We start from the raw sequence: 27,894 nt of genomic DNA on the forward strand, positions 1-27,894 counted from the left end.
AAGAGTGACTCCCTGTTCCCCCTCCTCCTAGCCCTGGCAAACCAACATTCTACTTTCTGCCTGTTTGACTCAGTTCTAGGAACCTCATGTAAAGAATAACGCCCTTTATGGGAAATATAATGAATTAAGATACCGCACAAATTCGGGCATGTTTGCAAAGCTGTAAACATTAGGGACATAAATGGGGGCTGAGGATAGGACCAGCTTTCATTCTAGGCATTTCCACGGACGTCATTCCATAGGACACCTAAGTCATTATTGGGAGAAGGCCCCTGTTCAGCTTAGAACCGTGGCAGAATTTAACTCTCGATTCTCTGGTGACAAACTACTTTATGTTTTTTGTCTGTATTTCTTTCTGGCTTATTATTGATGCTTCTGATTGCTACTTCTCCAGTGGAAGCACAAATCAGGTTATTGTGTCTCTTTTGAGAAGTGGGCTGTGTTCCCAACTCTGGAAACAATAGGAAAGAACAATGTGTCATCAAATGTATGTTAGCACCGATTCCAAGACAAAGACACATGTTCACTTTAAAGATGCAAAGATCTGGGAGGGAAGTGCGCACGTCTTAGAGCAGATGAAATCCTCTGATAAGCCATCGAGAAGACAGGTCAGACAAGGACTAGTCCGTCAAGAGCTGTCCAGCTGGTCATTAGCATAAAGATGCTACCGATATGCTAAATCCTTTTTAAATAGGGATTTCTTTTGCTCTTCATCTGCCTTTCCCCAGGGAGTCCATTTCTGAGTCTTCATGATTATTTTCCACCCTTTCCTGCAGGGCAGATGACCACGAGGGTGGGCTGTTACCAAGACCTGAGGTTTCAAGTCAACACATCATTCTGCAGTCCCAGCACCCGACCTGTCACCGGGGTGGTGTCCTGCAAAGTGTCTGCCTGTCCTCCCAGGTAAGAGCTGTCACGTTCATTCAGACAGGTGTCATAGTTTTGCAAATACATCTGGTGCGTCTTGGGAGCTCCAGAATCTGGAGAAAGGTGGTGCTGATTGCTTTCATGTGATCTGGAAACGGGAAGAGGCAAGAAGAACCAGAACTACCTGTATGGGTGTGTCTGAACTACCTTGGGACTGTAAGTGCCAATTCTCCTCAAAGCATCCTCTTTGCCATATTTTCACTTTGATCACCGTAGGCTGGCAGGGGTGGTAATGTACTGGGGTGACATTCGCGTTTTCCTTCTCAGCCTCCAGTTCCTTTCGCTCTGTTTGTTTGCCTCCTGAATGAAACATGTCAGAAGGATCCATTCCTGGACAGGACCGGTGGGGCAGGTTGTGTGGGTTGCCGCGGTGTACCTGCACGCACATGCACAATCCCGCACACTCACGTGTGAGACTGAGCCGAGAAAGCCTGCGCTCTGGCATCCCGCTCTGCCTGTGGTACTGCCGTCCCGAGAGAGTTCTCAGGAAGGTGCCGGTGCCCCAAGTTGGTAGGCTGGGCAGGGCCCTGAGGAGCAGCCATGCCAGCCTGCTCCCAGCTGTGATGACCCAGGCACGCCCATCCCCTCCCTGGGGTTCAAGGGCTTCAGCTTCACGGGGGACACATCCCAGAGGGATTGGGAGAATCGTGTGAGTAACATCCACGTGGAATGAAAGTCTGACTCCCGAGTCTTCAGACAGCAAACACACTAAAAACTGTACAAGATGATCTCAAACTTCTTGATCCTAAAAATCCCCAGGAGCTGGTGAACTGATTCTAGGTTTGCAGAAATGGGCCTCAGCAGCGTGATGCTTTTCCAGGAGGCAGTGACACACGGAAGGGCACGTGACCCTCTCGCTTTGTCTCTGTACTGTTGGGTCCGTGGTCACTGGCTTAGGATAGAGGCAGAGGCCACTTATCTCAGAGATCAGGATCTTTCCTTCCACCATTTCCACGGAACCTCCTGACATGGAAACGTGGCTATCCAGGGGTGCTGCTTGCTGCTCTTCTCTTCCGACACTGCGCTGAGCGCTCGTGAGGGCCCACTCACCTGGGGCACTCCAAAACAGCCAGTTAACTGTGCCGTAGAGAGACCTTCCTCACAAAGACGAAGAGATGTGTGTGCGTGTCACTTTCCTGTGCAGGAGGAACCAGCTAGATCTGCTTAAGCTCCGGATAGTTAGGCACAGTTGGTGTTTGCACGAAATCAGCTCGCACACCCTGTGAGGGGCTCCCACCCTCACAGTCCAACCCGCCCATCCGCTCGGTGAGGCTTCCCTAGAGGGGAGGTAGAGACAACAGCCAGAACTAAGTCCGCAGCTCCTAGCTGCCAGCTTTAGGACTTTAACCATCACCTAAGTCAGCTGTGACCTGAGAGGGGGAGCCCCAGAACAGGCCTCTTGGTGTCTGTAACCCACACAGGCTCAGACCTAGAAGCAGGAGAGACCAGAGCCACAGGCAGAAGCAGCTGGTGCTTTCCTGGCGGGGATGGTGCTGCAGGCCCCCACCTTGTGGGAGAAAGCTGGGGCTCCGCTGCCCCCTCTCTGCTGCCTCCATGTCGGCTGCCTGACTTTCTTCTTCTAAGAAGCCTTAGTTAGGGTGTTCGAGAGGTCACGTGGCTGCTGCCAGCTCCGGATGCTCCCAACGGCGTGCTGCTCCTGTGTGGTCGGGTCCTGCTGTCACTGTGTCCAAATACGCCTCCCAGGAGGTGCCCCTCCACATGCGTTTTCTCCTTCTTGTCTTTGTTGGTAGGACCCCCGACACGCACGTGCAATCACACACACTCACAGACACGTATGTGAGTGCACACTCACGCACACACATTCCTTCACTCCCACACAGAGGTCCCTCTAGGTGTTCCCTGTCCCCTCCCAGCTCACCCTCTGGGCGGAGGGAAGCGAGCAGCAGTGAGGCAGGTGCCTTCCGTGGGTGCCCCGCGAAGGCTCTGCTTCCCCCTCTTCCTCTTCCACCCCCTGCCACTCCTTCCTTGATGCCCCGGTGCCAGCCCTGTGGGCAAGGCAGCCTCGGGCATGTGGAGTCACAGGATGGAGGGGCATCCGACTCCCTGGTGACCTCCACAGGCAGAGTTGCCCTCACCCGGCCCCCGGCTGCCTACCAGCTCAGACTGGCAGGAAAGGAAGTCTGGTCTCCCATGTTGGAGCCCTGGCCTTGCGGTCTCTGTCGGTGGTGGAAGCCAGAGTCCTAACTTTGGCATGTCTTGGCTATGAAACTGTGGCCTGAGCCACCCCACTCTGGCCACGGTTGCCTCATGTCGCTGTAGCTCATGCAGTCCTGGACCCACACTCCCATTGTCCTTTCTCACTGGGACAGTTCCCTTTCCACCCCTCGTTGTCCAGACTTACCCTGGCCCATCCTCAGCCCACAGACCAGAGATGCCACTGTAACCCTTGTCCCGCCAGCCCGCTGGAACCCTCTTGCCCAGTTCTTCCTCCATTCTCCTCCCCTGAGACCCACACTGGCTACCCCCAACATGTCACCCACGCTGTATGTGGTGCTCAGGAGCTATAGGCTGTCAGGAAATTCAAAGCCCATATTCTCAGTGGAAAAGTACGGCCTCTCTCTTAGGTGGCCCCCCAGGATAGCAGGCCATCCCACCACCCCTTCCTGGTCATTTGCTCCCTCCCAGGACTAGGATTCTGTGTCACCTCCAATGTCCTCTAGAATTCCTCCTCCTCCCCATCCACACTCAGCTCAGGACCTCGGACCTCAGACACAAGAATCAGGTGAAGACCATCTCTGCTTCCTGCTAACCGCCACCCGTGACTACCCAACTCACTCCGGCCCTCCTTCCCAGTGAGCCAACAGTCTCACTTCTTCTGGAAAAGTCCTCATGTGGTATGTCTCTGATTCGCCTTTTCCTTCATGCTTATTGATTCCCCCCAAGAAAGATTAAGTGGATGTTGCATTTTCCACAAGCTGTCTTGTCAACACACGCATATTAGGAAGTCACTCATTTTTCCTGCAGGTCAGCTGTGTGGCCCATTGTTTTTCTTACCAAGCCTCCTCTGCTCCCCTGAAGTTTGTCCTTCTGGTGTTGAGGGATCTGTACTTAAAACATCTCTGTGTTCTTTGATGTATTCCAAACTTGGGTAAAATTTTACAAGTGAATTCTGTTGAGAGCTTTGTGTGCTGAGAGAAAAGGCACAGTTCAGAGCCGAAGGACTAGTCCAGGGGAAACTGCACTGATGCCTGGGAATAGCATTGTTGAAACATAGTGAGGACACCCTAAGTTCATCCAGGAAGCATCCAGAGGCCCCATCCATCTGCTCTTTGACTTATGTCTAAGGTTTTTGAATATTTGTATTCTTACTGAAGAAGAAAGCTTTTGGAGGTAGTCCTAAGCTTGGCTGTAACCTACTACCATGCTTTCCTGCTGGGGGGATCCCTAGCGAGGTTCCCCGTACATCCCCAGTAAACAGCAGAGGCCTGATGACCAGCAGGACCCCCAGGTTTGTACCGAACAGGTGGGACAGGATGTCCCAGCCTCTGGCCCCAACTGTGTACGTCAGAGTTCTTTTGATGGAGTGGACCATGTCGGCCAGAATTGTGGAAATGGTGGAAAGCAAGGATGGTGTGAGCTCGGCAGCTGGTTTAAAGTGTGGTTCAGATAACCCCTTGTGTGTCCAGCTGGTATGTAATCAGGGTGCCAGAGAATGAGGGTGTGTTGAGGGAATTCATGTGAGATCCCCGGACTCTGACTGCAGCACACCGACTAAGTAGTCGATAACTCTTGGCTGTTTTTCTTTGTGGTATAAAAGGAGAAACAAATTCACATCCGACTGTGAAGCAAAACACAGAAGAATGAGCTTGTATCACACATATTAATCCTTGGGCATTATTATTTTATTTAAACAATTGAGTTGGGAAAATAGATCTTAATTTAAGAAGTTGTTTTGTTTTCATCAGTGAAAACTAGTCATTTTCTGCTCCATTTCTGATTCAATGGGATCTGGGAGTGGAGACTTTAAAACAACTTAATCCCTACCCTTCTCGTCTTTAACTGAAATGAAAATGAAACCTGCTACACTGATTGCAACTCCCAGCCTCCCCATCAGTGTCTGCACACTCGCCTGGGCCGAGTGCTGAGCTGGTGCAACGAGTGTGCTGTGGGGCCCCAGCCTCGGGGGCCACGTGGGCTCCCCCAGCTGGGAAATGCCAGCAGGGGCTTGGGCTGGGAGTCAGGGGTCTCCTCACTGGAGGAAGAGGATCTTGAAGTTTGCAAGAGGCTGCGGCCGGCAGGAGCATCATGGCTGAAGAACGAGGCATCAGCCGTTCCCAGCGGCTCCTCGGGGCTGGAGTGCAGCCAGCGGGCAGCTTCTCGTGGCTTCTGCTGCACACGGAGGGCTGGCTCCGGGCTGGCCTTGGAACAGACGGCAGTGCACGCACCCAAGTCCACACCACCTCTGTCTGCACTGGAGCATGAATCAGGCTCTTTTATCACTTGCCTTTGAAACAAGAACCGTAAATCACACAGATGCTTATTTCCTTTATTTTTCTGAGTTTATCTAAATGGAGTGGCTCTTCATGTCATTTATCTTAACTACTCTCTGGTTTTGGAAGCACGAACACTAACAGCGTGCCTTCCTGGACAATAGCGGAAAGATGCAAGAGGAAATACTTTCCAGATGGGACACGGGCCCTTTTCCTCCCTCTTCACAATTCTCCTAGGAAAGCAGAGGAAGAGTTTAGGTCAAACAGATCGTGATCGAGTAGACTTTGTTTTCTTGTTTTAGAAGGTCACCCCAAGGCAGTCCCCTCTATAATCCTTTCCACCGAGTGGGTTATTTCTGCCCACACTTCGGTGACTCCTTCCCGACCCGTTAGCAGAATTATTTGTTTTCAGCTGAAGGGCCTGGGTCGTGACAGGAAGCATTTGGTTGTATGTTGTAGAAATGCAAGATGAGGTGTAGCAGGTAACTCTGTTACAGAAGCTCTCCTGCAACCTCGTTTTCAGTGACAGGAGAGGGGCTGTGTTTTTTTGTTTCTTAGCTCTTTCAGATACAAGCCGCATGAGCATGAACTGGGTTCCCAAGGGAAGGAGAAGAACCCTCCTCCTCAGGCAGTTCCCACATTCGAAAGGGTCTAACTCATGAGAATCCCAAAGAAGTGAGCGGGGTCGCTGATTTGACTATCCCAGTGACTGAGAAGGAACTAGCAGCGGGACTGGCATCAGGGGGTGTGACCTGCGTCCAGGGCCCGGCAGACAGAAGGGTCCCTGCTTGCTCTCATTCTCTGCCGTTCCAACTTGAAATTCTTAATGACCTCTCTTGCTGCCCTGGTTTCCACAAATTATAGAGCCAGCCCTGCCTAGCAGCCACTTCCCTTCAGCCGTGTTACCTGGGACAGGGCCAGGAAAGTAATTTCCAGGGGACTGTGGGTCCCGTGTGTCTCCTGGGCGCCACAGCGGCAGATGTGAGGGAGGGAGGTTCCTTGGTGCATTTCTCTTCTGTCGTTCTCCACTTCACTTACGAGGTGCATGTGGCTGGACAGAAAGATGTTCCCAGGGTCACAGTCTGAAGTTGCGTCCTCTGGGCTCCATGCTGCCCCGTCCTCTTCGTCTAGCCATGGACCCAGCTCCGCCGGGGAGCCTCACATTGTGGCTCATGCCCAGAGACGCCCCCTCCCAGAGGGCAGCAGACCCTGCTCTTCTTTCTGTGCCTTGCCCCACCCCATGTGCCCATAGTGAGAAGGTGTCTGACCTTCTCTGTTTGGTCGGGAAACCAGAAGTATCTGGAATTGACACTATCTTTGGGTGCATGTTTGGCTAAAGTATGACATCACTAGTTCAGGGGTGAGCATCAGGACAGAGTCACTGGGGTGACTGTACCTTGGTATAGAAGATGATGTCTGCCGCGTTCCCCAGGAAGGACGTCACTTGACACCAAAACGATGAATTTCAGATGCATTCAAGGGACCCTGGCTAGCTTAGTTGGTAGAGCGTGCGGATCTTGACCTCGGGGTTGTGGGTTCGAACGCCATGTTGAATGTAGAGATTACTTAAAAATAAAGTCTTTAAAACGTGTTTCAGCTGGTATGGACATTTGGTAGAATGTATTGCCAAGGAAAGTCAGGTTACAAATGCGAACAAACAGAATTCCTCACAGGTGAGGTTGATTTTTTTTTTTTAAAGATTTTACTCATTTGAGAGAGAGACAGCACAAACAGGGGAAGGAACAGAGGGAGGGGGAGAAGCAGCCTCCCCAGTGAGCAGGGACCCCCACACTGGGCTCGATCCCAGGACTCTGAGATCATGACCTGAGCCAAAGACAGAGGCTTAACCCACTGAGCCACCCAGGCGCCCCGGCTGGGCTGATTTAATTTACCTCCTCAGTCACTTAGATATTAATGTAGAAACCATTGCAAAAGGAGTATAAAAAATAAGTAGCTTTCTAGATTTGAATTTGTTATTTGACACTTAAAAATCTGCCTTAAGTAGTTCTGTAAAATATTTTGTATTGCAGGGTTTTTTTGTCTGCTTGTTTTTGTTTTGTTTGTTTTAGTTTAGTTCCTCTTATTTTGTATTTATATACATATCTCTTTATTTATCCACATGAACAAAAGCAGAAAGTCACTTTGGGAATATGTCTATTTTTCAGGGAACTTAAGTGGTTTTATACATTAAACAGTATCTGCCTTTTTCTTAATATTTTTATTATTTTTAATAATAATTAAGTTTTATTATTTTTAATATTTTTATTATTTTGGTTTCCAGGCCTTGGTATGATGGAATTTAAACTTCACCAAATGCCCCTGTATTCAACATCACTGTCCCCTAAGTAATGACCACTATGACATACCCATCAAATATTTTGGAATAAAAATTATAAGCTAACTTACAGATAGACAGATATAGATGGTTGTTGAATGGGTGATGGATCCAGGACAGATAGACACATGATAGATGGTAGGTGGAGAGAACAGATCTGACTACAAGTCCTCACCTACAACCGCACATTCACTGTGTATACTAATCCATGTTTCTGGAAGTATTTGTTGAAAACTGGAATCTTCACACGTCATGATTTCTTCTTTTTTTTTTTTTTTTTTTTTTTTTGCAAGGGGGGATATAGGATACTGTTTTTAGTTGAGGTAACATTGCTTTTACTCTCAAACCTGTGAGTTATTTAGAATTATTGCAGTTTAATATTTCTAACTCTATGGAGGCTTCACAGTAATTTGTTATTTCAGATGTTATTACATTCTGATCAAAGAAAGAGTTAAAAATTATATCATTTTTCTCATTTTTGAGACTGCCTTGATGGCTTGGGCATGGGAGTGTTTATAGCTGTTTCCTGTGGGAACGAAGGAATGTATGCTCTGTGTTGAAGTAGAGTTATTTATATGGCAATTAGATCACGGTCCTTACTTATCTATTCAAATATATTCTGACTTTTTGCCTATTTCATGCATCTGTTTCTGAGAGAAATATTTTAAAATCTCACTTCATAATTATGTATTTTTCCATTTCTCCTGTTACTTTTGTAATTAACATTAAAGTTCCACATTATGTGGGTAACGTTATCGCTTCCTCACGTGTTGTCCTGCAAAATGAGGACCATCTTTGCCCCGAATATTGTTTTCCAACTTTAGCCATTTTTCCCTGAAGTTAACAATACAACCCTCACTTCCATTCTCTGTTGCCTGACATTTGTTCATTCTCTGTGTTTTTAAATGTCAGCATTATGAGGTCTCGATGGATCTTGAAAAGATCTTCCTTTGTGATGGATTTGATTTTTATCAAATCAATGCTATATATTTTCAGGGTGCCTGGGTGGCTCAGTGGGTTAAGCCTCTGCCTTCGGCTCAGGTCATGATCCCAGGGTCCTGGGATCGAGCCCCGCATCGGGCTCTCTGCTCAGTGGGGAGTCTGCTTCTCCCTCTCCCTCTGTCCCTGCTTGTGCACACTCTCTCGTGCACTCGCTCTCTATCTCTCTCTCTCTCTCTCAAATAAATTTAAAAAAAAAACATATCTTCTCACACACATGCTTGGTCGCTTTTATGAGCTGTAATTGCTCCCGTTTTCAGATTCTGCTCCAGTTTCTTGGGTGTCTTCCATCTGCTGTACATTTTCTTTGCATCATGTTGTTTCATATCTCTGCTGATTCCTTATGAATTTGTAGGATTGTGTTTATTCTCTTTTATTCCCACTCTTACCAGAAGGTCTGTATTCTCTTTTTCTTCACATCATGTGCTTTTGATAAAAATAAGTAGACAGCTGAATAAATGAGTGTAACTTAAAAAACACCCAGGATTACTCACACACAATTATCATAAAACCCTTACAGATAAATGATTTCTGGAAAAAGCTGAGTGAACTGTGGCAGAGCCTAAACTTGGGTACATCCACTCATGGATGGTGCCACATCTTGGAATGTTCTGGATGCATCTTTCGGGAGTATTAGGAATCCCTGGATCAGGAACCAGACTGGGCGGAAGCACCCCAGGATGGGGTCTGGGGAAGTGGGCCCCCAGCTCAGGAAAGGATTCCTCAAGAGCACTGTGGGCCATTTGCACCTGGAGTGAGGTCAGCTAACAGAGTGGAGCCCCAGAGATAGGACCAGCACCTAGAAACACAACACTCTCTCCCCCTCACACCCCCAAGAAAGGCCACTAGCCTAATTTCGCTTTTTTCCTTGCCAGAAATAAAATAAAACACAATAAACAGTAGTATTATAAAAAAGAGGAGAAAACTACTCCATGAACCCTGGGTTCAGTAAGAACGACTTTTAGTGCCACTTGTGCTTTCAAGATACGGAGGCCTCATGCTAAGTGGCATTGCCCTTAGAAGAAAACATATTGATAGAAGAAAACATATTGATAGAAGCAAACACTGCTGAATTTGGGGGTCCCATGGATAGTGCTTTGGTTCTGATCCTGGACAAGCAAGTCCAGCATGCTTTCACCTATGATGACATGAAATCATTAAGATGTTACTTAGTTAGACTTTGTGACTTTCTAAAGCTGAGTTGGGCTGAAATGTACCTTTAGACTGTCTCCAGACATGCAGGTCACTGATGTCATTAGCGAGCTCAGTGACCATAGGATGGTGAGCATCTGCCCACTATCACAGGAAGAAGTCACACTCCTTCACCCTTCACAGCAACGTTCAGTCTGAGAGACGTCACATACTACAATGTCTGTTCAGTTACCTGTCAGATCCTTGCATGACGACCTCGTATGTGCCACCATTCTAGATGGCTTGTGCCTGGGCCCTGATCCATGGGCCTCACGGGGCCAGGCCATCAGTGGACACCCGGGGACGGACAAGCGCGTTTTGATGTGTGCACACTGATTCAGAGCATGGCAGATCCGCGAAGCATGCATTACTTCCCGTAGAGGATGACAGTAGACTTCTCTGAGCTCTTAGACTGGGTACCTAGTGGCAATGGAGGATAGGCATGCTCCAACCAAGACGAGGGCAAGTGCAAAGGCCCTGAGGCAGAGGTAGACTGGCTGTTGGCAGAGGGCTGGGAAGACTGGGTGGCCTTGGCCAAAGGGAGCCAGGGGCTGTGACCAGGAGGGGACTGGCAAGGATTCAAATGTGCACAGCCTTGGAGGCCAGGCTGGGGAGTTTGTAGTCTGTGCCTCGGGGGTTGTTAAAACTTGGGAAGGTTTGAGCGTTGGTCCCATGTGACCCAACTCTAGGGAGCCTGGGGACAAAGGTGTGAGAGAGAGTTGGGGGTCAGAGGGACAAGGGAGAGAGCAGAGCGGTGGGCTCCAGCACCTCTTTGCAGAAGTCTTGCCACCAAGAACAGCAGAGGGACAGGACTGCGGTGGTAAATGGCCGTGAAGCCCAAGGAGGGTTCATAGCCATTTCTCTCATGTTCACATCAGAGCTGGTTCAGTGTGGTATGCACGTTTGGAGACTGTCAGCCAGGGAGGATGGAGGGAGCAACCACGGCAGGCACCTGTGAGGGGTCACCCTCGGCACACAGAGGGACACGGCTTAAGACGTGGTGGCCTGCAGGGAAGAAGTTCCTTACTCATTGTTTTTTATTGTGAAAGAGGTCAAGTCCTGGGAGTTTGAGGGGAGGTGCTGGCAGGGGAAGGAGAGCGCTCGGTCGGACAGAAACCACACCAGGGATGTGCGTCTCTGACACGTGGCCGAGGCCCGAGTGGCCTGCAGGCCCTACGCTGAGCGCCATCATCCTGGTTGTGGGTGCAGACGTGGCGGGCGTAGTTGGCTTAACCAGGATTAGGATGAAAAGTAAATAAACCAAATAGGTTATAATTCACCTCAATTCAGTGATTCACCAGGAAAATACATCTATCCAAGGGCGGCCCAACCCCGAAGAGGGCTTGGCTTTTGGTTGCCCGGGTCTGCAGAGCACATGGCCGGCGCTTGTCAGCTGCTGATGGCTGATCAGTGAAGTGAGGGAAAAGGGCCAGTTCAGTTTCAGAAAGGGGGCCGTCCCTGTCCCTGTGTTCTCAGATGACTTTGGTTTTTGGTCCCCATGTGACGGGACTTAGTTGTTCTTTAGTGTTGAAAGATGTGCCTTCTTTCCCCAGCCCGGATACCTAGTATGAGCAACCTAGTGTTGGTTTGCAGCTCAACCCGGGAGGCCGGAGTGCCAGCTGCTGGAGGCCACTCACATGGCGTCCTGGGGATCCTTGTGTCCAGCACTGTGGTGTTCTCGAGGCTCCTGGAAGCAGGTGGCTCTGCCCCTCACAGAGTTTCTCAGGCCCATTTGCGTGCACTCCTAGGACCGTTGGAGGAGGGTGTCCTCGGTCGGTGTTCAAAGCCAAGCCATCCTTAAGTACTGTGTTTCGAGAGACAGCTTTAAAGACCAAAGAACCAGGGCTTTGTTCGGTGGACAGACATGGAGGACCGTTTGTCATTTCAGGCTGGGCTTATGTCCCCTGCTGTACTTTTGGGGGTGGGGGGCGAGCCCAAGGGAGGAGCAGTTTGGGTTCAGAGTCAGTCATTCAAGCCCGTCTTTCGGCCTCCCCCGGAGGCGCGTGTTTGCGGCGGTGTCTCCCGTGTCCACACGCACAGGGAAGCACGGCTCATGCCGCCCCGTGAGCTTTCAGAGTAGCCGGTGCCCAAGCCAGGCCCAGCGAGTCACATGCCCTGAGCCTCAGCGCTGGCAGGACCGCATGTCTGCCCCACAGGCAGCTGGAGAAGCTGAAACCACGTGGCTTAGCAAAGGTCGAGCCAGAGAGAAGGAGGCCTCTCATGCTGTCAACACTCCCTCCGCTCCCAGTGAGATTCCGCCCCGAACACAGTGCAATGAGAGCCTCCCGAGTTCCGGCGTATCTCAGTCATCGTGTCCTGCTTAACAAAACCCAGCGACTCGGTGTCATTGGGGTGCGCTACGCGGAGACCGTGTCCGGAGCTGGTGAGAAAACTGGCAAACTGCGCCGTCCGTGAACATGGCGCCTTTCCCGTGATCAGCCCGAGTGGATGCTCGGGGGCCAAGCACACTCCTTTCACATTGAAAGCGGTTGACGCTTGTCCAGCCTGGTTCCTGGTATTTGACATGATACGACATTGTCATAAACCAGGTTTGTTAAAGGCAGACACTCTGAGACTCTCTCCTTTAAAAAAAGTAAAGCATCTGTGGCATCCAAGGCCATAGCATCAGACAAAACTTGTGGATCTTCACTTCAAAGGAAGCGTGCTGTGTCCCCAAATTCCTGAGACTCCAAAGCCAGCGTGCATGTGGGAAGGCAGGGAGGAGACCTGCCCCTTATTTCCCCCACTAAGGGTGAGCACACCCGTCTACACCGGAGGAAGGGGAGCAGATGGAAAGCTGGGGGTGGCTCTTCCTTTTCTGCATCACCAGGTAGTCTCATAAGGGCTGCCTTGCTCAGGCACCACAGAAATCCTACACCCTGGTCCCCCCAGGATGGCTCGGCCAGACCTCTGTCTCCACAGCAACCACAGCAAAGGGGGGGTTTCCGGCTTGTTGAGCCATCAGAGGGTTCTGTAAGGTTCTCAGTTTTAGAAAGTTATTTTTTTCCCCAGAATCTGGTTTAGCCTCCCCACTTCAGTCCACTGCCACCACTATAAAAAAGTTTCAATGAGGGGCGCCTGGGTGGCTCAGTGGGTTAAGCCTCTGCCTTCGGCTCAGGTCATGGTCTCAGGTTCCTGGGATCGAGCCCCACATCGGGCTCTCTGCTCAGCAGGGAACCTGCTTCCCTCTCTCTCTGCCTGCCTCTCTGCCTATTTGTGATCTCTATCTGTCAAATAAATAAATAAAATCTTTAAAAAGAAAAAAGTTTCAATGAAAAAGGAGAAAAAGAAAAAGAAATCACGGGCATCGCAGGGCAAGAAAAATTGAGCCAATGAGTCCAGCGAGCTCCTGTAACCTCCTGATAGATTCAGCTTAAGCGGGGAACCAAGCTGCCGTTGGTCCTCGAGGCTCCGTGGGTTGGGGTGTGGTACGTCCCAAACCTCACCCAGAGCCCACTGTTGACTGGAAGCTCACCCATCACGCAAACAGTTGACTAGCACGTATTTTGCAGGTCCTATGTATTACGTGTTCTTGGGAAATGTTAAAGAAAATCGCAAAATGTTAAGAAAATGTAAGGATCAGAAAATAGTCCTCTCCTGTGTTTGTGAAAAAATGTGTGGAAATGGACCCACGCAACTCAAATCTATGTTCTTTGAGGGTCAACGGTGATTGCCTTTAGAATGTGATACGGAGATTTTATGATTTATTTTGCAATTCATGTTAACATTTGCTTAAAGAGTCAAGTAAGTTTTGGTTGACTTGTTGATGTGCTGTCATTCCAAAGTCACCTGTAAACCGCGATTTTTCCCAAGCCTATTACCAGCTGTAGGGACCTGATAGAGTTTTCCAGGTGGAGAAGGAAAAGAAGACTTAGCATTCATTTTGTCATGTGGCTACAAGATCTCCTGTCAATGTTAATACGGTTACCAAATGTTAGATTTTTTCCTCATCCCTCTTTTTTTTTGGTTGGGTTTCTGCTTTTAAGCAGTCCTTATTTTATTCACAAAGTTTTCAGTAGGCATTATGTATGTTATTGTTAGAGGCATGCATAGATGTTTAAATAATATTCCCACAACCAAAGAGATCCTCAAATTCATCTGTTCAGACAAGTCTCTTTTCCTCTGAAACTCCACCTTGGGACACGCACTCACCCCACACTGAAGAACAGAGCCGCAGACTGAAACACAGGATCGCGGGAGAGCTTAAGACGTTTCCACGTGGCTCTTCCCCTACAGCTCCCATGGAAGTTCAGGTCAAAGAGAGCTGAAACAGGAAACAAATTCCCAGTGGACTGTGGTGGCCAGGAATATAATTGGCAGAAAGGGAAGACCACAGTCCCCCAGAACGTTTAGATTTGTCTAGACCCAGTGCAAGACGCGAGCCCACTCGGGCAGTCTGCCTCCTTCTCCAGCTGCAGCATGGTTGCAGCCTTGTTTTACTTTTATGTCAAACAAGATCCTAACAGGTGGTTTTTAATTATTTTGTTGCATTTATTACATATTTCATCAATAAAAAGAAAACTAAAGAGAAGAATCCTTTCAAATTCTCTAGGATCTTGTTTTCTATGCTCTTATTTTAGTTGATTTTTATTCTACCTAAGAACCAAATGCAGATGGCATAAAAAGTCATCTTGTACTTGGGAAGCTCACCATGAGAAACCGCACTCCCGCCCACCACTCCATCCCCGTCCCATGGACCAGGGGCAAAAATCTCTTACTCTGCTCTCTCTCCTGGTGTCTTTCCCCATATTCCTAAATAACAGGCACGATCACCATGTCCCAGGTATTTGTTCTCGCAGTTACCGTCCTCTCCTTCACAGGGGATGGTGTGGTCTGCCGCATCTCCTTTATCTCCCTCCCATGGCTGGGCGACGTGGGCACCACCTCCTTGTCCTGCGTCCTACCATGTGGCTACCACCCAGCAGTTGGAATTGTTCACATCATTATCGATTAGTCCTTGCTGGCTAAATAGAATACCTTGATACTGCGTCCTTTCGTATGTGAGAACTTTATGTTTTCTAGGAGTTAATGATTGCTTGAAATTTGCCTGATTAGATTTCTTTACATAAACCCCAAGGGATATAAGGTCATCAATTCATTTCGCCAACATAATAATTGGAGCATCTGCTATGTGCCAGACACTGGGGATTCGTTAGTGAGTTGAAAGAGTCCCTGTTTGGGGGAGCTCATCTGGGGAAAGACACAGTCAACAATAAACAAAAGATATTATTTTAAGGGATGGAACATTTAAAGGAAGGCGATGAGAACCAAGAATGAATAGAACAAGGCAGAGGAGGGGGGAGTGGTGTGAGCAGGTGGTGCAGGGTGTCCAGGGCACCTCACAAAGCAAGACAGAACTTCTGTCTTTCTCTTTGTTTCTCTTATGTTTCCTTTGTTTCTCTCTCTTTCTCTCTCTCCCCTTCCACACAGATTATTCCCTCCATATTCCTTTCTTCTAGCAGCGAGGGGGTGGGTTTCCCTGTGTCCTGCTGTTGTCTTCCGCCAGTTCCTCATAATCCTCATTTTCCCAGGCACGTTGAGACAGAGACCCTGAGACGTGCAGTAGACACTCCCAGTGCTGAGACAGGCTCATCAGCTGCTCTGTCACCGCTGGTGTCTTTGGGCTGGGACCATCAGTTTCTCCAGGAAAGGGTCCTGTCATCAGACTTCTGCATGTTGAGGGGGTGGAGGGAGGTGGCAGGTGTGTCCAGCCCTCCAGCACGGTGGGGAAGGGGATGGGCTGGGGTCTCAGTCTTCCATTCCCACACCTCTCCTGGTCTTCTGGAGATATGTCTCCAGCCGAAGCTTCCTCCTTGGCCTCCGTTAAAACTGGGGAACACAGCCAGTCCTCTGTCCATAACGTGTTACCAAAGACCTCTCTTGTTGACGCTTGAAGTGACAGCACAGTAGTCCGAAGGTCCCAAGAACATGTGAGCCATTGGTGCATTCACTGTAATAACTAGAATTAACAAGTCCACATAAAGGCGGTTGAAATACAGAGGAAAATTATTGGAAATCTTTACACAAATCTAGGGTTAAATCCGTTTTGTATTGAGCAGAGAGGAAAACAAATTACCCGTAGGGTGAGTAATGTGCCTCGAATGATCTAGGATTCCCCTCAGGCCCAGGCCACTGGAGGGCTGGGTCATCCTGCCCTCGCTTTCCATGTGTGACGGGAAAATGAACTGAATTACGATAGAAAGTGCTCACACAGCGGTTTCTTTCATCGCCAGTGATCGGCGCCCACAGGCCCTCAGCAGTGACTCTGAGAAGTCGAGCTTCCAGAGACACACGTGCTGTGTCCGTGCAGGGATGTTGGTGATCAGGGGACATGGAGCCTCCAGAGCACACACAGGCTCCTCTCCTTTCACACTCCCAGCTTTGTTTTCACTACTCTTAGCGGAGAGTGTCCTAAATCCTGGAAGCTCCAGGCCCTACACACCTGGGTCCACCCCACCCGTGGTGGTGGTGACACTGACGGACTCACCCCTGCTAAAATGAGGGCTCGACGCACATGATGCTTACGGAACTCCAGTCAGTCACCGTCCACAGTAGAGACGTGGTCACTCTGACAGACGGCCACGGGAGGTTGTACGGGGAGGGGCTCATCACAGGCACGCTGTAGCCGCCCATGAGAGAGTCGTGTACGTTTTGAGTGTAAATGAATCAGTATGAATATATATTTGACACCTCTTATTTGTACTTGGTTCTTCTCCTTGTGTGTGCACACATGTGTGCCTGTTAGGAAACTACGTGTGATCAAAGCAAATAACGTGTCAATAGATGTTAACTCATGTGTGTTCATACACACGTGTCTGTGTGTGTGTGTCTATGTGTGTATATGGAATAAAGAAAACAAAAGTCCCGTAAGCAGGGTCACGGGACATCCCAGTGTGCTCAGGGCAGTTCCAGCTGATTCTGTGTCCCTCTCTATGCAGTCGTGTCCTTCTGCCCTCCAGGGATGTGGGCGGAACACTATTTGGTCACTCAGCACATCATCCTGGCTCTCGGGATAACCCTATGGAAATTTGTTGAGTGCCTTCTTAGGCACATTTTTGTTATTATTACATAATTTTTAATTTACTATGCAATGGAGTTTTTATTTACTTCCATAGCTTCTTGTTTATATAAAGTAACTTGAAGGTTTTCTGTATACTAATATTATAAAATATTTACTCATATTCCCTTCAGACTTTTGGTTACATTAAATATTTAACTTTGATGAAAATGGGTTGTATTTTGGCAGGAAGAATGAAGTCCACGTCCCACAGCTTTTCTTCCACAGCCCAGCGATCGGCCCCAACGCCACTTAGTGAAAACTTCCTCTCCTGTGCACTGATTCGGAAGGCCAGCTCCTTTCCAATTAGTCCATATATGTAATTGCTTCCCTGGCCTTAACCTCCCTTCCCAGTTTATTTTTCTATTCCAGAATTTCACTGTTTGATGACTAGCATTTAATGAACCATGTGGGTTTTTTTTTTAATTTTTAGAATTTTTCTGGGTCTTCTTGAATATTTTTTTTCCAAATGAACTTTATATTTAGGTTGCCAAGTTTAAAAATTAAAAAAAAAAAAGAATCCTTCTGAAATTTTGATTAGGATTCCATTGCCTTAGTAGAGTAATTTAGACAAAATTAAAATCTTTAACATAATGGAAGTCACCTACTAAGAACCAATTTTTTTTCTTTGTTATTCAGTTTTGGTCATTAGGTTCTTCAGGGAAAGGTCATAGATTTATTTACTTAAGCGACTGAGCATTTATATTTTCCTGAATATTCCATATTTTTATTACTGCTGTGAATAAAATCTTGATTCCATTATACTTTAGTCATGATTTTATAAAGTCACACTAATTTTGTCACCAGACACTGAAATTTTGTATTTTCCATTTTTTTTAGTCAGTAATCTTATATTTTTAATATCACAAACCAATAATGATAATTTTAGCTTCATTTCTAATGTCTATACCTCTTGTCTACCCACCCCAGTTTAACTGCAAAAGTATATGCTTCTAGAATAAAAGTAAAATGCATCAGTCCTTTTTCCTGATCTTATTGGAATGTGTCCACATTTTCAGCTCTTCATCTGGTAGAAATTGCCCCATCCATTCTGATTCATCAGATTATGAAATTTCACTAGTTTGTATTTTCTCAGAGTTAATGAATTTTAGTGAATCCCTTTTCCTCCTGAAATAACCGTTTTACAACAGACTTGGAAAGGTTTTAAGAAAAGGCATGAATGGGGGCACCTGGGTGGCTCAGCTGGGTGAGTGTCCAACTCTTGATTTCGGCTGGGGTCATGATATCAGGGTCGTGAGAGTGAACCCGGAGTCGGGCTCTGCACTGAGCGTGAGATCTGCTCGAGTCTCTCCTTCTCTCTCCGCCCCTCCACACTGTGCCTCTGTCTCTCTGTCTCTGTCTCTCTCTCTCTCTAAAATTACAAATCTTAAGGAGAAAAAAGAAATGACATTAATGAATCTGTTTTTGAGAGTGTATGGTTCTGAGCAGAGCACAGGGGAGTCCTGCTCCCTATCCCCATCCCACGTGCCCCAGGATACAGAGCTGCAGAGCCTCAGGCCTAGTCTGTTGACCTGGATCACAGACCTTTGTACACACGCAGGTCCACGGGCTTTACAGGTCAACGATGGAAACTCTCGGGAGCCGAGAGGCAGCACAGACACCACTGAATGTGCTCTGAAGGCTCTGAGTGTGTATGTAACGGCCATAGTGTCAGCCCCCAAGTCACTGGAACACATTGAACTGGGACATGTTCCCATGATTCGGGCAAGTGAGCTCTTGGGGCATTAAAAGGGTGAAGAGAAGGAAAGCACCTGTCATTCTACACCTGAGGTGAGTGATTAATGGCTCTGTGCAGCATTCCTACCATGACCCCGTCAGTCACTGCGTTCTGGAGTGTACGACTGCCTTTAATTTGGTAGTTTGCCTTTATAATCCGTGTACATTTCTAGAAGAGTGATCTGTAGGTTTGTGTATGATCTCTCAGTAGATATGTCTTATATTAATTCTTCCATCTGTGGTGGCTTCCTGTTTGTGATTTTTAAATAGCTCCCTACTGTTTGCTGACTTTGGATTAATGGTCTTCTTCTCTAGTTTGCCTCTCAGGTTATTTAGGAAACACACAACCTTTTTCGAATCCTAGTATAGTTACCTGTATGACTTAAAATGATATGCTTTAGCCACTCTCCCCCTCCTTCTCCTCCCCCTCCTTCCCCTGCCCATCCCCCTCCCCCTCTTCTTCCTCCTTTTTTATCAATATCACAAAGCAAACTAAAACTGTAAGAATATTGTTGGACAAGGTAAGGCCATTGGTATATTTCTACTTCTTTTGTTTTCCACTCATCAGACTTTGGCTCAGGCCCTAATCTTTGTTAAATTGTCCAACTTTGATTTAGTTCTAATTTTATTATGATTTTCATACCATGGAGTCTATTCTTTCAATAAAGAGGACGTGTTCATTTTGTGTTACAATCTTACTGGTCTACTTAAGTGGAAACAGTGGCCTTGCCAGTCCCTGCATCCCATAACTTTCTCATTCTTCAGTTGAGTAGTTTAAATGTTTTCCTGGCCAGCAGGAGTATATCTCAAGGAGACTTTTCAAGAAGGATCCTTAAGCCACAGATCGCCTTACCCCTTGTTGACCTTGGAATATCTTCCTGGTGCTTCTCTTCTTTCTCCCCGTAATGTCATCCTGTCGTCTTAGCTTTTCCTTGAGATCTTCCTTCATACAATTATTTCTCTCTTAAATTTCCTGACAGAGTTAGGCTATTTTGCAGAATTCTATTCGATACAGTGAGTCTTCTTTCACAATAGTTTTATCTTCTTAATCTTTTCTTTTTCCCATGTACATCTTGTTGGGTACGTTCCTCTATGATCTTTACTAGGTTCCACTAGGATTCCCTTCTCCCAGCTCAGCAGGAAGCAGGACATTTCCAGATGACTCTTTTACCACCCAGAGTGAAGCTGGTCTCCATCTTCCTGGCCTTGCTCCTGTAGTCCATTTTTCCCCCAAGTGCCTTCTGGAACAATGTAGGTAGCTTGTAAGGTGGTTAGTCTTTTTGTTTGGGACAGGTCACAGCCTCTCAGCCACATGTTTGGTTTTGGTGAAGGAGTCTCGTGCAGCATCATGTGTGCCTCCTTTCCCAAAATGCCTGCCGTGATTTTTAAATTAAAAAAAAAAGTGTCAGAAATAAGTGCTTTCTTTATCAAGCTACTGAAGAGTGGTCCACACCCATCAAATAATTATGTGGCCCATCTGTGGTGACCAAAGACATTAACTCAGAATCTGCTCAGTTGATCCACCACAGCATGAATTGTCCCCCAGACAGTGGGGACAACTGCAGACGGCGGAGCCTGTGGAGGGTTCCTCCAGAACTGGCAATTCCTGGGGTGCCTGGGGAGCTCAGTGGGTTAAAGACTCAGCCTTCAGCTCAGGTCATGATCCCAGGGTCCTGGGATTGAGCCCCACATCGGGCTCTCTGTTTGGCAGGGAGCCTGATCCCCCCCCTCTCTCTGCCTACTTGTGATCTCTGTCAAATAAATAAATAAACAAATCTTTAAAAAAAGTATTGGCAATTCCACACACAGCCCTAGGGCCATGTGACCCATTGTGACCCATATCTGTGACATGTCTCCAGGGAGCCTGAGAGTGGTGGGCCTCACAGGGGCCAGAGCGCAGATGCTGGGACCAGGCTACCTGCACTGAAATCCTGGCTGCGTCCCAAGCTCCTGCAGATCCAAGAGTGTGTTCCTCAGTGTTCAGCCCTCCATCTTCCCATCTCTGAAATGGATATATAATTGCTGTACCTCCCATACAGATTTCCTGTGAGATTTAATGCGGTAATACAGATGGCACATCTCAGTGATGCTTAGCTGTCCTTACCAGTACTGGAACTAGACAGACTAGAGGGATTTGGGCATCAGAATCATTGTCTGACTATAGGGTTTTTGGGCTTGGGACACATAATGGATTCTCTGGGACAGTAAGATTTTGCAGACCATCCAATGTCATTTCATGCTACGTGAGGAGCCACACATGAAACCTTTTTTCCGTATTTTCAGACGCCTTCACTAGTTCTTCCTTTGGAGACCCTTTTATTTACTTCACAGAGTTGAATTTCCCACAGATTTCTCTCCCGTGTCCCTGAATGCTAATGCAGTTCTCTCACGGCTGCTTGTATGTGTATAGACTTTACATCATACGGGCAGCTAAGGAAAGACATCACAGGGCTGTCCGAACCACCCAGACAGCGTTTCTCTGCTCTGCATATGGTATTTTAGGATGAATGATCAGAAATGCTATACTGGTTGGCTGCTGTTCCAATCTGAGTCACCCAAACCAGCTGAGCTAGAAAATGTGGTCTTTAAATATGGGGCTTCCCTCTATCCTAACTCACTGTAAAAGTCCTGAGCTTTTGTGAATGCATTCAAACACACAGTACAACAATTTCTCATGTCCCTGTACATGATGTAAATACCGTCAGATCGCTAGGCTCTTCTGTGATGTAGGCTAATAAGTTATAGCAATTATAATACAGTAAATGTCATTAATGAGATTGTGGTGTGCACACCCCCGCTCACCTTCCAGTGTTTCTAAGAGCAGTAGATGACATTTACAACATGAATCATCTGCTAAGTTTTGTGATGGAGTATCTGAAGCTTTACACCAGGATGTTGACTCCAAAGACGTAACGGTATTTGACCAAATAATTATTTAATTAAATAACTATCCTAACAGGTACCAATATTATTTAATTATTATTATTTTTTTAATGTGTAACAAACTTGCGGTATTTGGTAACATATAAGACCTCCCTGATGGGGATAAAACGCCATCAGTGGGTTCCTAAGACTTGGTAGGAAAAGGAGACCGGTCTGCATGGGTCTTGAGGAAGAGTGAATGCAACTGGAGAAGGGGCTTCCCAGAGGTGGGAGACACGAGTTCACGTGAATATTATTCTCCATACTCTGTGCATTCATTTCCTGGATCCTATTAATCTTAAGGTGCCACACTGAGAAATCCTCCCTGTGGAAAATGAGATTGCTCTGACCTTGTGGAGAAAGAGGACTCTGCCATCCAGTGTTCACCCTGTGTTTTTGGTGGGCACCTGCCTGTGGCGTCTCCTGGCCAGGAAACTCGTCCACAGCCTGTGCTGCCTTCACCCCTGGACCTCCGTGTGGGAGCCGTTTGACAGTTTAGCAGATAAAATGTAGGGATTCCTAGCAATCATTGCAAAAAATCCCATCTTGCCGTCATTTTGTGGAAGCTGCGGACTTTGTGTCTGCCATCATTTCTCTCCTTCACTTTTGAATGCTTGCCTCGACCCCTCTCTGCAGGTTTAGGCCTCCTTTTCCCCACCATACAGCTGTCATCACTGCTTTCATAAATTAAACTACAAGAAGCCAGGAAATGAGATGACCAGTTTTATTTCAATTTCATGGGCTAAGTCCTCAGAGACCAATGAGGACAGCTCATGGACCTGATGTCGCCGTGTGACCTCAGTGTTCTTATTATCTCCGCTAACTGACAGCAAAGACTGTGCCAGAGGCTCTGTGCAGGATACCGATCGCATCCCAGGCATTGGTTTGCCTGCAGGTTCCATCTCTGTCAAACGTGGGTTCCATATGCTTCTTCGCTTTCTCTCTTAAAGCACCCTGGGTGACGGTCTCCGGCAACTCCGTACAGAAACCCTCTGTTACCAGCCCTCGCTGATCGATGCCCCCAGCCCAGACCTTGTGGGCTGGGTGGCTGCCATCCAGGCCCAGACTCTGGACGAGGCCACCTGGAAAGCATTCTTAGAAAATTGACTCATGAGTCTGGAGAAGATCATTCCAAAGTATTTATCTAGGAGTGAGCATCTAAGAAACCCTGAAACAAAAATACCAGAAAACCCTGAAACCATCAGAAGAATGAGGCCATCAGCTTAAATCCTTCTCATGAAAGGAAAAAGCCACAGTGGAGAGAGTTCACCTTCTGTAACAGAAGGGAGAACTAATGCTCCTTCCCCAGAAAACAAGAATCCAAAAAAAGGGAGTCGGAATGCAGCTACTAGTGACTCTTCGGTGATTTATGTCCCACTTTGCACCTCAACGTATGAATTAAACCTTCTCCTCTGGGAAGGTCATTCATTTTTAAAAGAAAGAACAATGAACCCAGGCCAATTGATGAATAGTTAAGTTTATGTGCGATACACAGGCTTTCCCAGAGCACCACCAAATAGGGTCTCTTGAGAGGCAGGGAGAGATCTTTCAGGTGTTATAGGAAACCTGACATTGTGACAAGGAAAGAAAAACTGTTTGGAAAGAGCTCAGCCTTAAGTATGTGGACACCGATTCAATACCGAATCATTAAGGACTTTTCCAAATACTGCCCTGTGTGCATAATTAGCTAGAAGAAGAAAGAATAGGGATTTGCTTTAGATTCATTGTCTGACTATAGGTTTTTTGGGCTTGGGACAAAACTAGGGGAGCAAGCTCGCATCTGTGATGATGAAATAGACGCACGTCACACCATTTGCAACTGAAATAGGTCATGGCCAGCAAATGCGTAACTGCCTGCATTGTTCCTGGGACCTCTTAGGGCCGGGTCACTTTGGAGAATGGCCTCCCATTAGAATCTCCAGCCCTGTTCTGGGAGCAGCACACAGCAGAGTGGGTGAGAATGCGGGCTCACAGGCTGTTACCTCTGGCCCTGCTGCACGCCAGCTGCATGACCTTGACCGTCCAGAGCCTTAGGGGCTGCCACAAAGCCTCTCTCCGTCCCTGGGCCTCAGTTTCCTCATCTGTAAGACGAGAATTTCACTGGTGACGTTAATGGCAGTGTGTGTGAGAATGGATGGATCGGCGTAAACACCGAGAACAGCGCGGGGCCCAGAGCAGGGAGGACGGCGAGAGCCGGGCCGGGGAGCTAGACTCGCTGCTTCCAGTTCCGGCCCACAGGAGTCCGTAGCTCTCAGCAGCTCGGGGCCGCAGCCTGGCTTTGACCCGTCAGACTCCCAGCTTGTGGGTTGCAGCCTCCCACTTCGGTCTGAGCAGGCCTCACGGTCTCTTGCAGATTCCCCAGGATTTGGCTAGAGCTTCGAGAGTGAGTGTGCAGGGTGTGTTGCTTTGGGAGCTGCGGTGTTATGGCCAACACCTGTCTCCCCCAAGGGGGCCGTGTGTGCCTGTCATCTGCTCTGGCCACACTCAGAGCATCCGCCAAGGCATCCGCCTTCTAAGAGCATCCTGGCTACCACAAAAATGCCCGTTACTTCTTGGGTCTGCACACGGGTTCAATCCTGGTATTTGTGACTGAATTTAAGCCCGGGCTCTGCAAACTCTGGCCCGCCGGCCCAGTGCCGCCGGCCGTCTGATGACCGTCAGTGGGGTCTGGTGGGAGCCACGGGTACACCCACATGCTTCCCAGTTGTCCAGCTGCTGTCTCCCTGCTGTGGCTTGCTTGAATTGTGACAATGGAGACCCCGTGGCCCACAAGCCGAGAACATTCGCCATCTGGCCCTCTGGCCTGTTGTTTGCCAGCTGCTGGGCTAGATACCGTCGTCCCAGCCAAATCAGCATCTTGATAGAAAATGCCTCCCCTGAACCTGGCCAAGGCCCATAGACCTCCTCCCATCAGTATGTAGGTGTCTCGTAGGGGGATTTGGATGACAGATGTATTCGTACATCTGTCTTCTCAGCAATTTGGATGACATGTTTTATTCTCCTCCCTCAATTAGAAAAGTGGCATATCTTCAGGATAAGAGAGTTTCTCTAAAGAAAGAAATAAATTAGATTTAAGGTCAATAAACAGGCAGGCTTATATTCATACATCTGGCTTTTGCCTAAATTGTATAATGTCCTCGCCAGTGGCCCACATGTCTAAGCGTGGTGGGTGGCCTCACGCGCGCATTCTCTGAAAAAGGTGGGAGACAAACCACCTCCCTTTGGGGTTTTCCAAGAGCAGCTTATGGGGCCCCACGGTCCTCCTCCTCCCATGACTCAGTGGGTGTTGGTGGTGACTCTCAGGACTTCTGTGAGGATCCACCTCCCTCTCTTTCTGAAAGATAGGATTTGGGGAAGGGACTCGCAATAGCTTCGTCCCTTATCAACCTTCACCCTGTGGCTCCTGATGGCCACACTCTTCCCTCAGAGGTCTTAACTTTTATTCTGTTCTCAACTGAGATGAGGACCTGTCCAGGGCCATCTCTAGTTTAGTTTATGTAATTGAGGTCGCGTCCACTTGCCTTTCTTTAGATTATGAATAAATGTATTCAGTTACCTTTCCTTGGGGACATTTTTTCCCATATTCCTTCATCCCCCACCCACCCCTGTTTTTAGAAAGTAACTCTGAACTATCTCAATAATTCTTATAATCGTGAATATCCTAAAATGGCATACTTTCAGTATCATGATCCCTTTATCACATCACTTTCACTCACGTCCGAGAATCACTTACAGGTAACATAACAAGATAAATGTGCGTGTCTTTAACTGATCGGGCGAGGCCCACCCACACTGTGGAGGACAATCTGCTACTGATTAAAAGTCTACGGTCTTCAGTGTTAACATCATCTAAAACACATCTTCACAGAGTCATCTAGAATAGTGTTTCACCAAATATCTGGGCTGCGTGGCCCAGCCAAGTGGCACATAAAATGAACCAGCACAAACCTGGATTCAGCCACATGGACCGAAGGCAGCAGCTTTGCTGGGCAATCAGAAGCAGATCTGGTGAGACCGGGGAGGAGCTGGAGGGAGGAAGCCAGAAGGGTTCCCCTGCCTGAAACGGGCACACAGGACAGCAAGGGCTGAGGTAGCATGGCTGGCTCTGGGTTCCTATCTCTTGTCACCAGGAGATGCTCTGTGAGCAAGGGTTCATGTGGGTGAAGAGCTCCCTAGGCAGGATTCAGGGGCTCTCACCAGACAGAAGAGGAGCTTTTATCTGTCCCACTGCTGAAAAGAGTAGAGCCAGGGAAAAATCACTTAAAAATACACACACACACACACACACACACACACACACACACACACACACTGAATCTTTATTTGCACTTAAGCTATAAAAACATACATCCATCTTCAGATTCTTTTAGTTATGGCCAAAGGATCCCTAGGAGGAGGACTGCCCAGGGAAGGTCCAAGTTGATTATTTGCAATCACGTGCCTGTTACTGATGCTGTCCAGCTTGGGTTTGTTTTTAAGAGAAGAGTGAAACGTGTCCCCCTCATCCGAGTGCAGAATCATTTTACATTTTTTATTTTCTCCATATTTCGCTTTGTCCTCAGGCTCGGCTAAGCTCTGTTTAAGTGACTGGTCTCTACTGAGTCATTCCAGACGTTCTACTCAGTTTTCTTAGAAATAAGCTTCTCAGTTCCCACATTCACGTTTCATCGAGCTACACCAAATTTAACGGTCTTTCTTAATTCCGATAGCAAGTTCCGCCGACAGCCCCAGACAGCGCGCGCAGGCACGGCTGGTCCCACACGCACTGCTGTGTCACCGGACGGTAGCAGAAGGATGCTGACAACTCCGGGCAAATGCTCGGCTGGCACGCAGCACGGTGCGGGCAGGGCCGGGTTCTTCTGCCAGGAGAACAGAAAGGCCTGTTGAGCCTGACGGGTCCATTCAGAGCAGATAGAAGAGGGGGATTTCCTGAGGTTGGCAGTGGCTGGGAGGCGGCAAGGAGCCTGTGCAGACAGCATGTCTGGTGTCCGGAGAAGGGTAGAACCGATGGAGAGATTCCCCGGGACAGAGACTCACCCTGGAGTATCCAGCCACTTTGTCCTCCGGACGGCAGATCTGAGGCATGTGACGTAGGAGGTTACATTGGCCCTGCCCAGCAGAGAACCAGCTGAGGTCCCCAGTTAGGAATATATCCATTATCACAGCCTGTCATGTCCAAGCAAAATGTGAGTTTGTAAGACCGTGCGTCACAGAGCGGTGCTAGGACAGGAATGGGTCCGCAGTCCTCCAGGTGCGTTGTCTGGGAGCCTTGGCAGGGTAGCAGGACTGGGCTCTGTTCCCTTTACTTCTCAGAGCTCTTCATCTCAAGGTCGGAAGTGGTCCATCCCAGATCCTCATATATTGGCTCTGGGGTCATCTTCCTTGGGGAAGGAGCCTAAGCTGGCAGGACACTGTCCCCCAGCAGCCCAGCCGTGGGCTTGGGGCCGGAGCCTGCATTAGGGCCCCATCTGACAAACCAGGAGCCCTCCACCAAACCAGCGCTCTGGTCCCCAGGGGAACCTGGGCAGCTCTTCTAACTCGTCAGTGTTAGGGAATGAAAGTACCTGCAAAGAATCCATTCACCAGGCTCCTCAGCCCTGGGTTCTGTGGGCGCATCCTAAATCTCTTAATAGTGGAGTAATGACATGAGTTTCCCAGGAATGCAGGGAGGGAGGCAGTGTTGAACTCTGGAGCCAGTGCCCTGAACTGTCCTGAAGAAGAGCAGGGGTTGCATTTCTTAGAGTCGTGTTTCTCACCCCACTGGTCACCCAGGCCACCAGGTTAGGAAAGGAAGGGCTTGGTAAAAATCCACATTCCTGGCTCCCACCCCTGATTTGTGGTTCCTGTGGAACAGAGAGACTGGGAACACAGAGGTGTTGGAGAACCTCACCAGCCGGCTGAGGTTTGGGACCCTCTGTCTTAGCTCAGGCTGGGCCACTGCCCAAGGTCCTGTCAGCCCCTTTGCTCACACTCCAGGAAGGAGAATTCGGGATGTTGGACCCAGTCAAGTGGAGGGAGGACCCCCTGTTCTGTCAGTGTGCAGTCTGCTGTAGACTGCTGGTTTGTCTGCTGTCCGTAGTTACCAACCACCCCAACATACCTCTCCGTGCCAAAGTGCTTGTCAGCGAGGCAGCTGGGTGTTGAATGGGCATGGAGGAGGGCAGGAGGGAGGCACCCCAGGGAGAAATCTGAGGGTGGAAAGGATGCTCTTGCTCTGAGCAGAGAATAGCCCAGGGGCCCCCATGCCTCCCTGTGGCCTTTGCAGATGCATCAGC

At 48.3% G+C, this 27,894-nt stretch overlaps 1 protein-coding gene across 1 annotated transcript in view; it reads left to right on the forward strand.

Annotated features, from left to right (window-relative positions):
* Positions 1-27,894, forward strand: part of LOC111153406 (ADAM metallopeptidase with thrombospondin type 1 motif 16) — a 151,164-nt gene that overhangs the window by 108,101 nt on the left and 15,169 nt on the right. The window contains exon 18 of the mRNA XM_022512422.1: positions 777-903. Within this exon, the coding sequence (XP_022368130.1) occupies positions 777-903 (127 nt within the window). The remainder of the gene's footprint in view (positions 1-776; positions 904-27,894) is intronic.

The sequence above is a fragment of the Enhydra lutris genome, unplaced genomic scaffold (genome assembly GCF_002288905.1).
Source record: "Enhydra lutris kenyoni isolate GAN:26980312 unplaced genomic scaffold, ASM228890v2 scaffoldscaffold32, whole genome shotgun sequence".
NCBI classification, from domain to species: domain Eukaryota; kingdom Metazoa; phylum Chordata; class Mammalia; order Carnivora; family Mustelidae; genus Enhydra; species Enhydra lutris.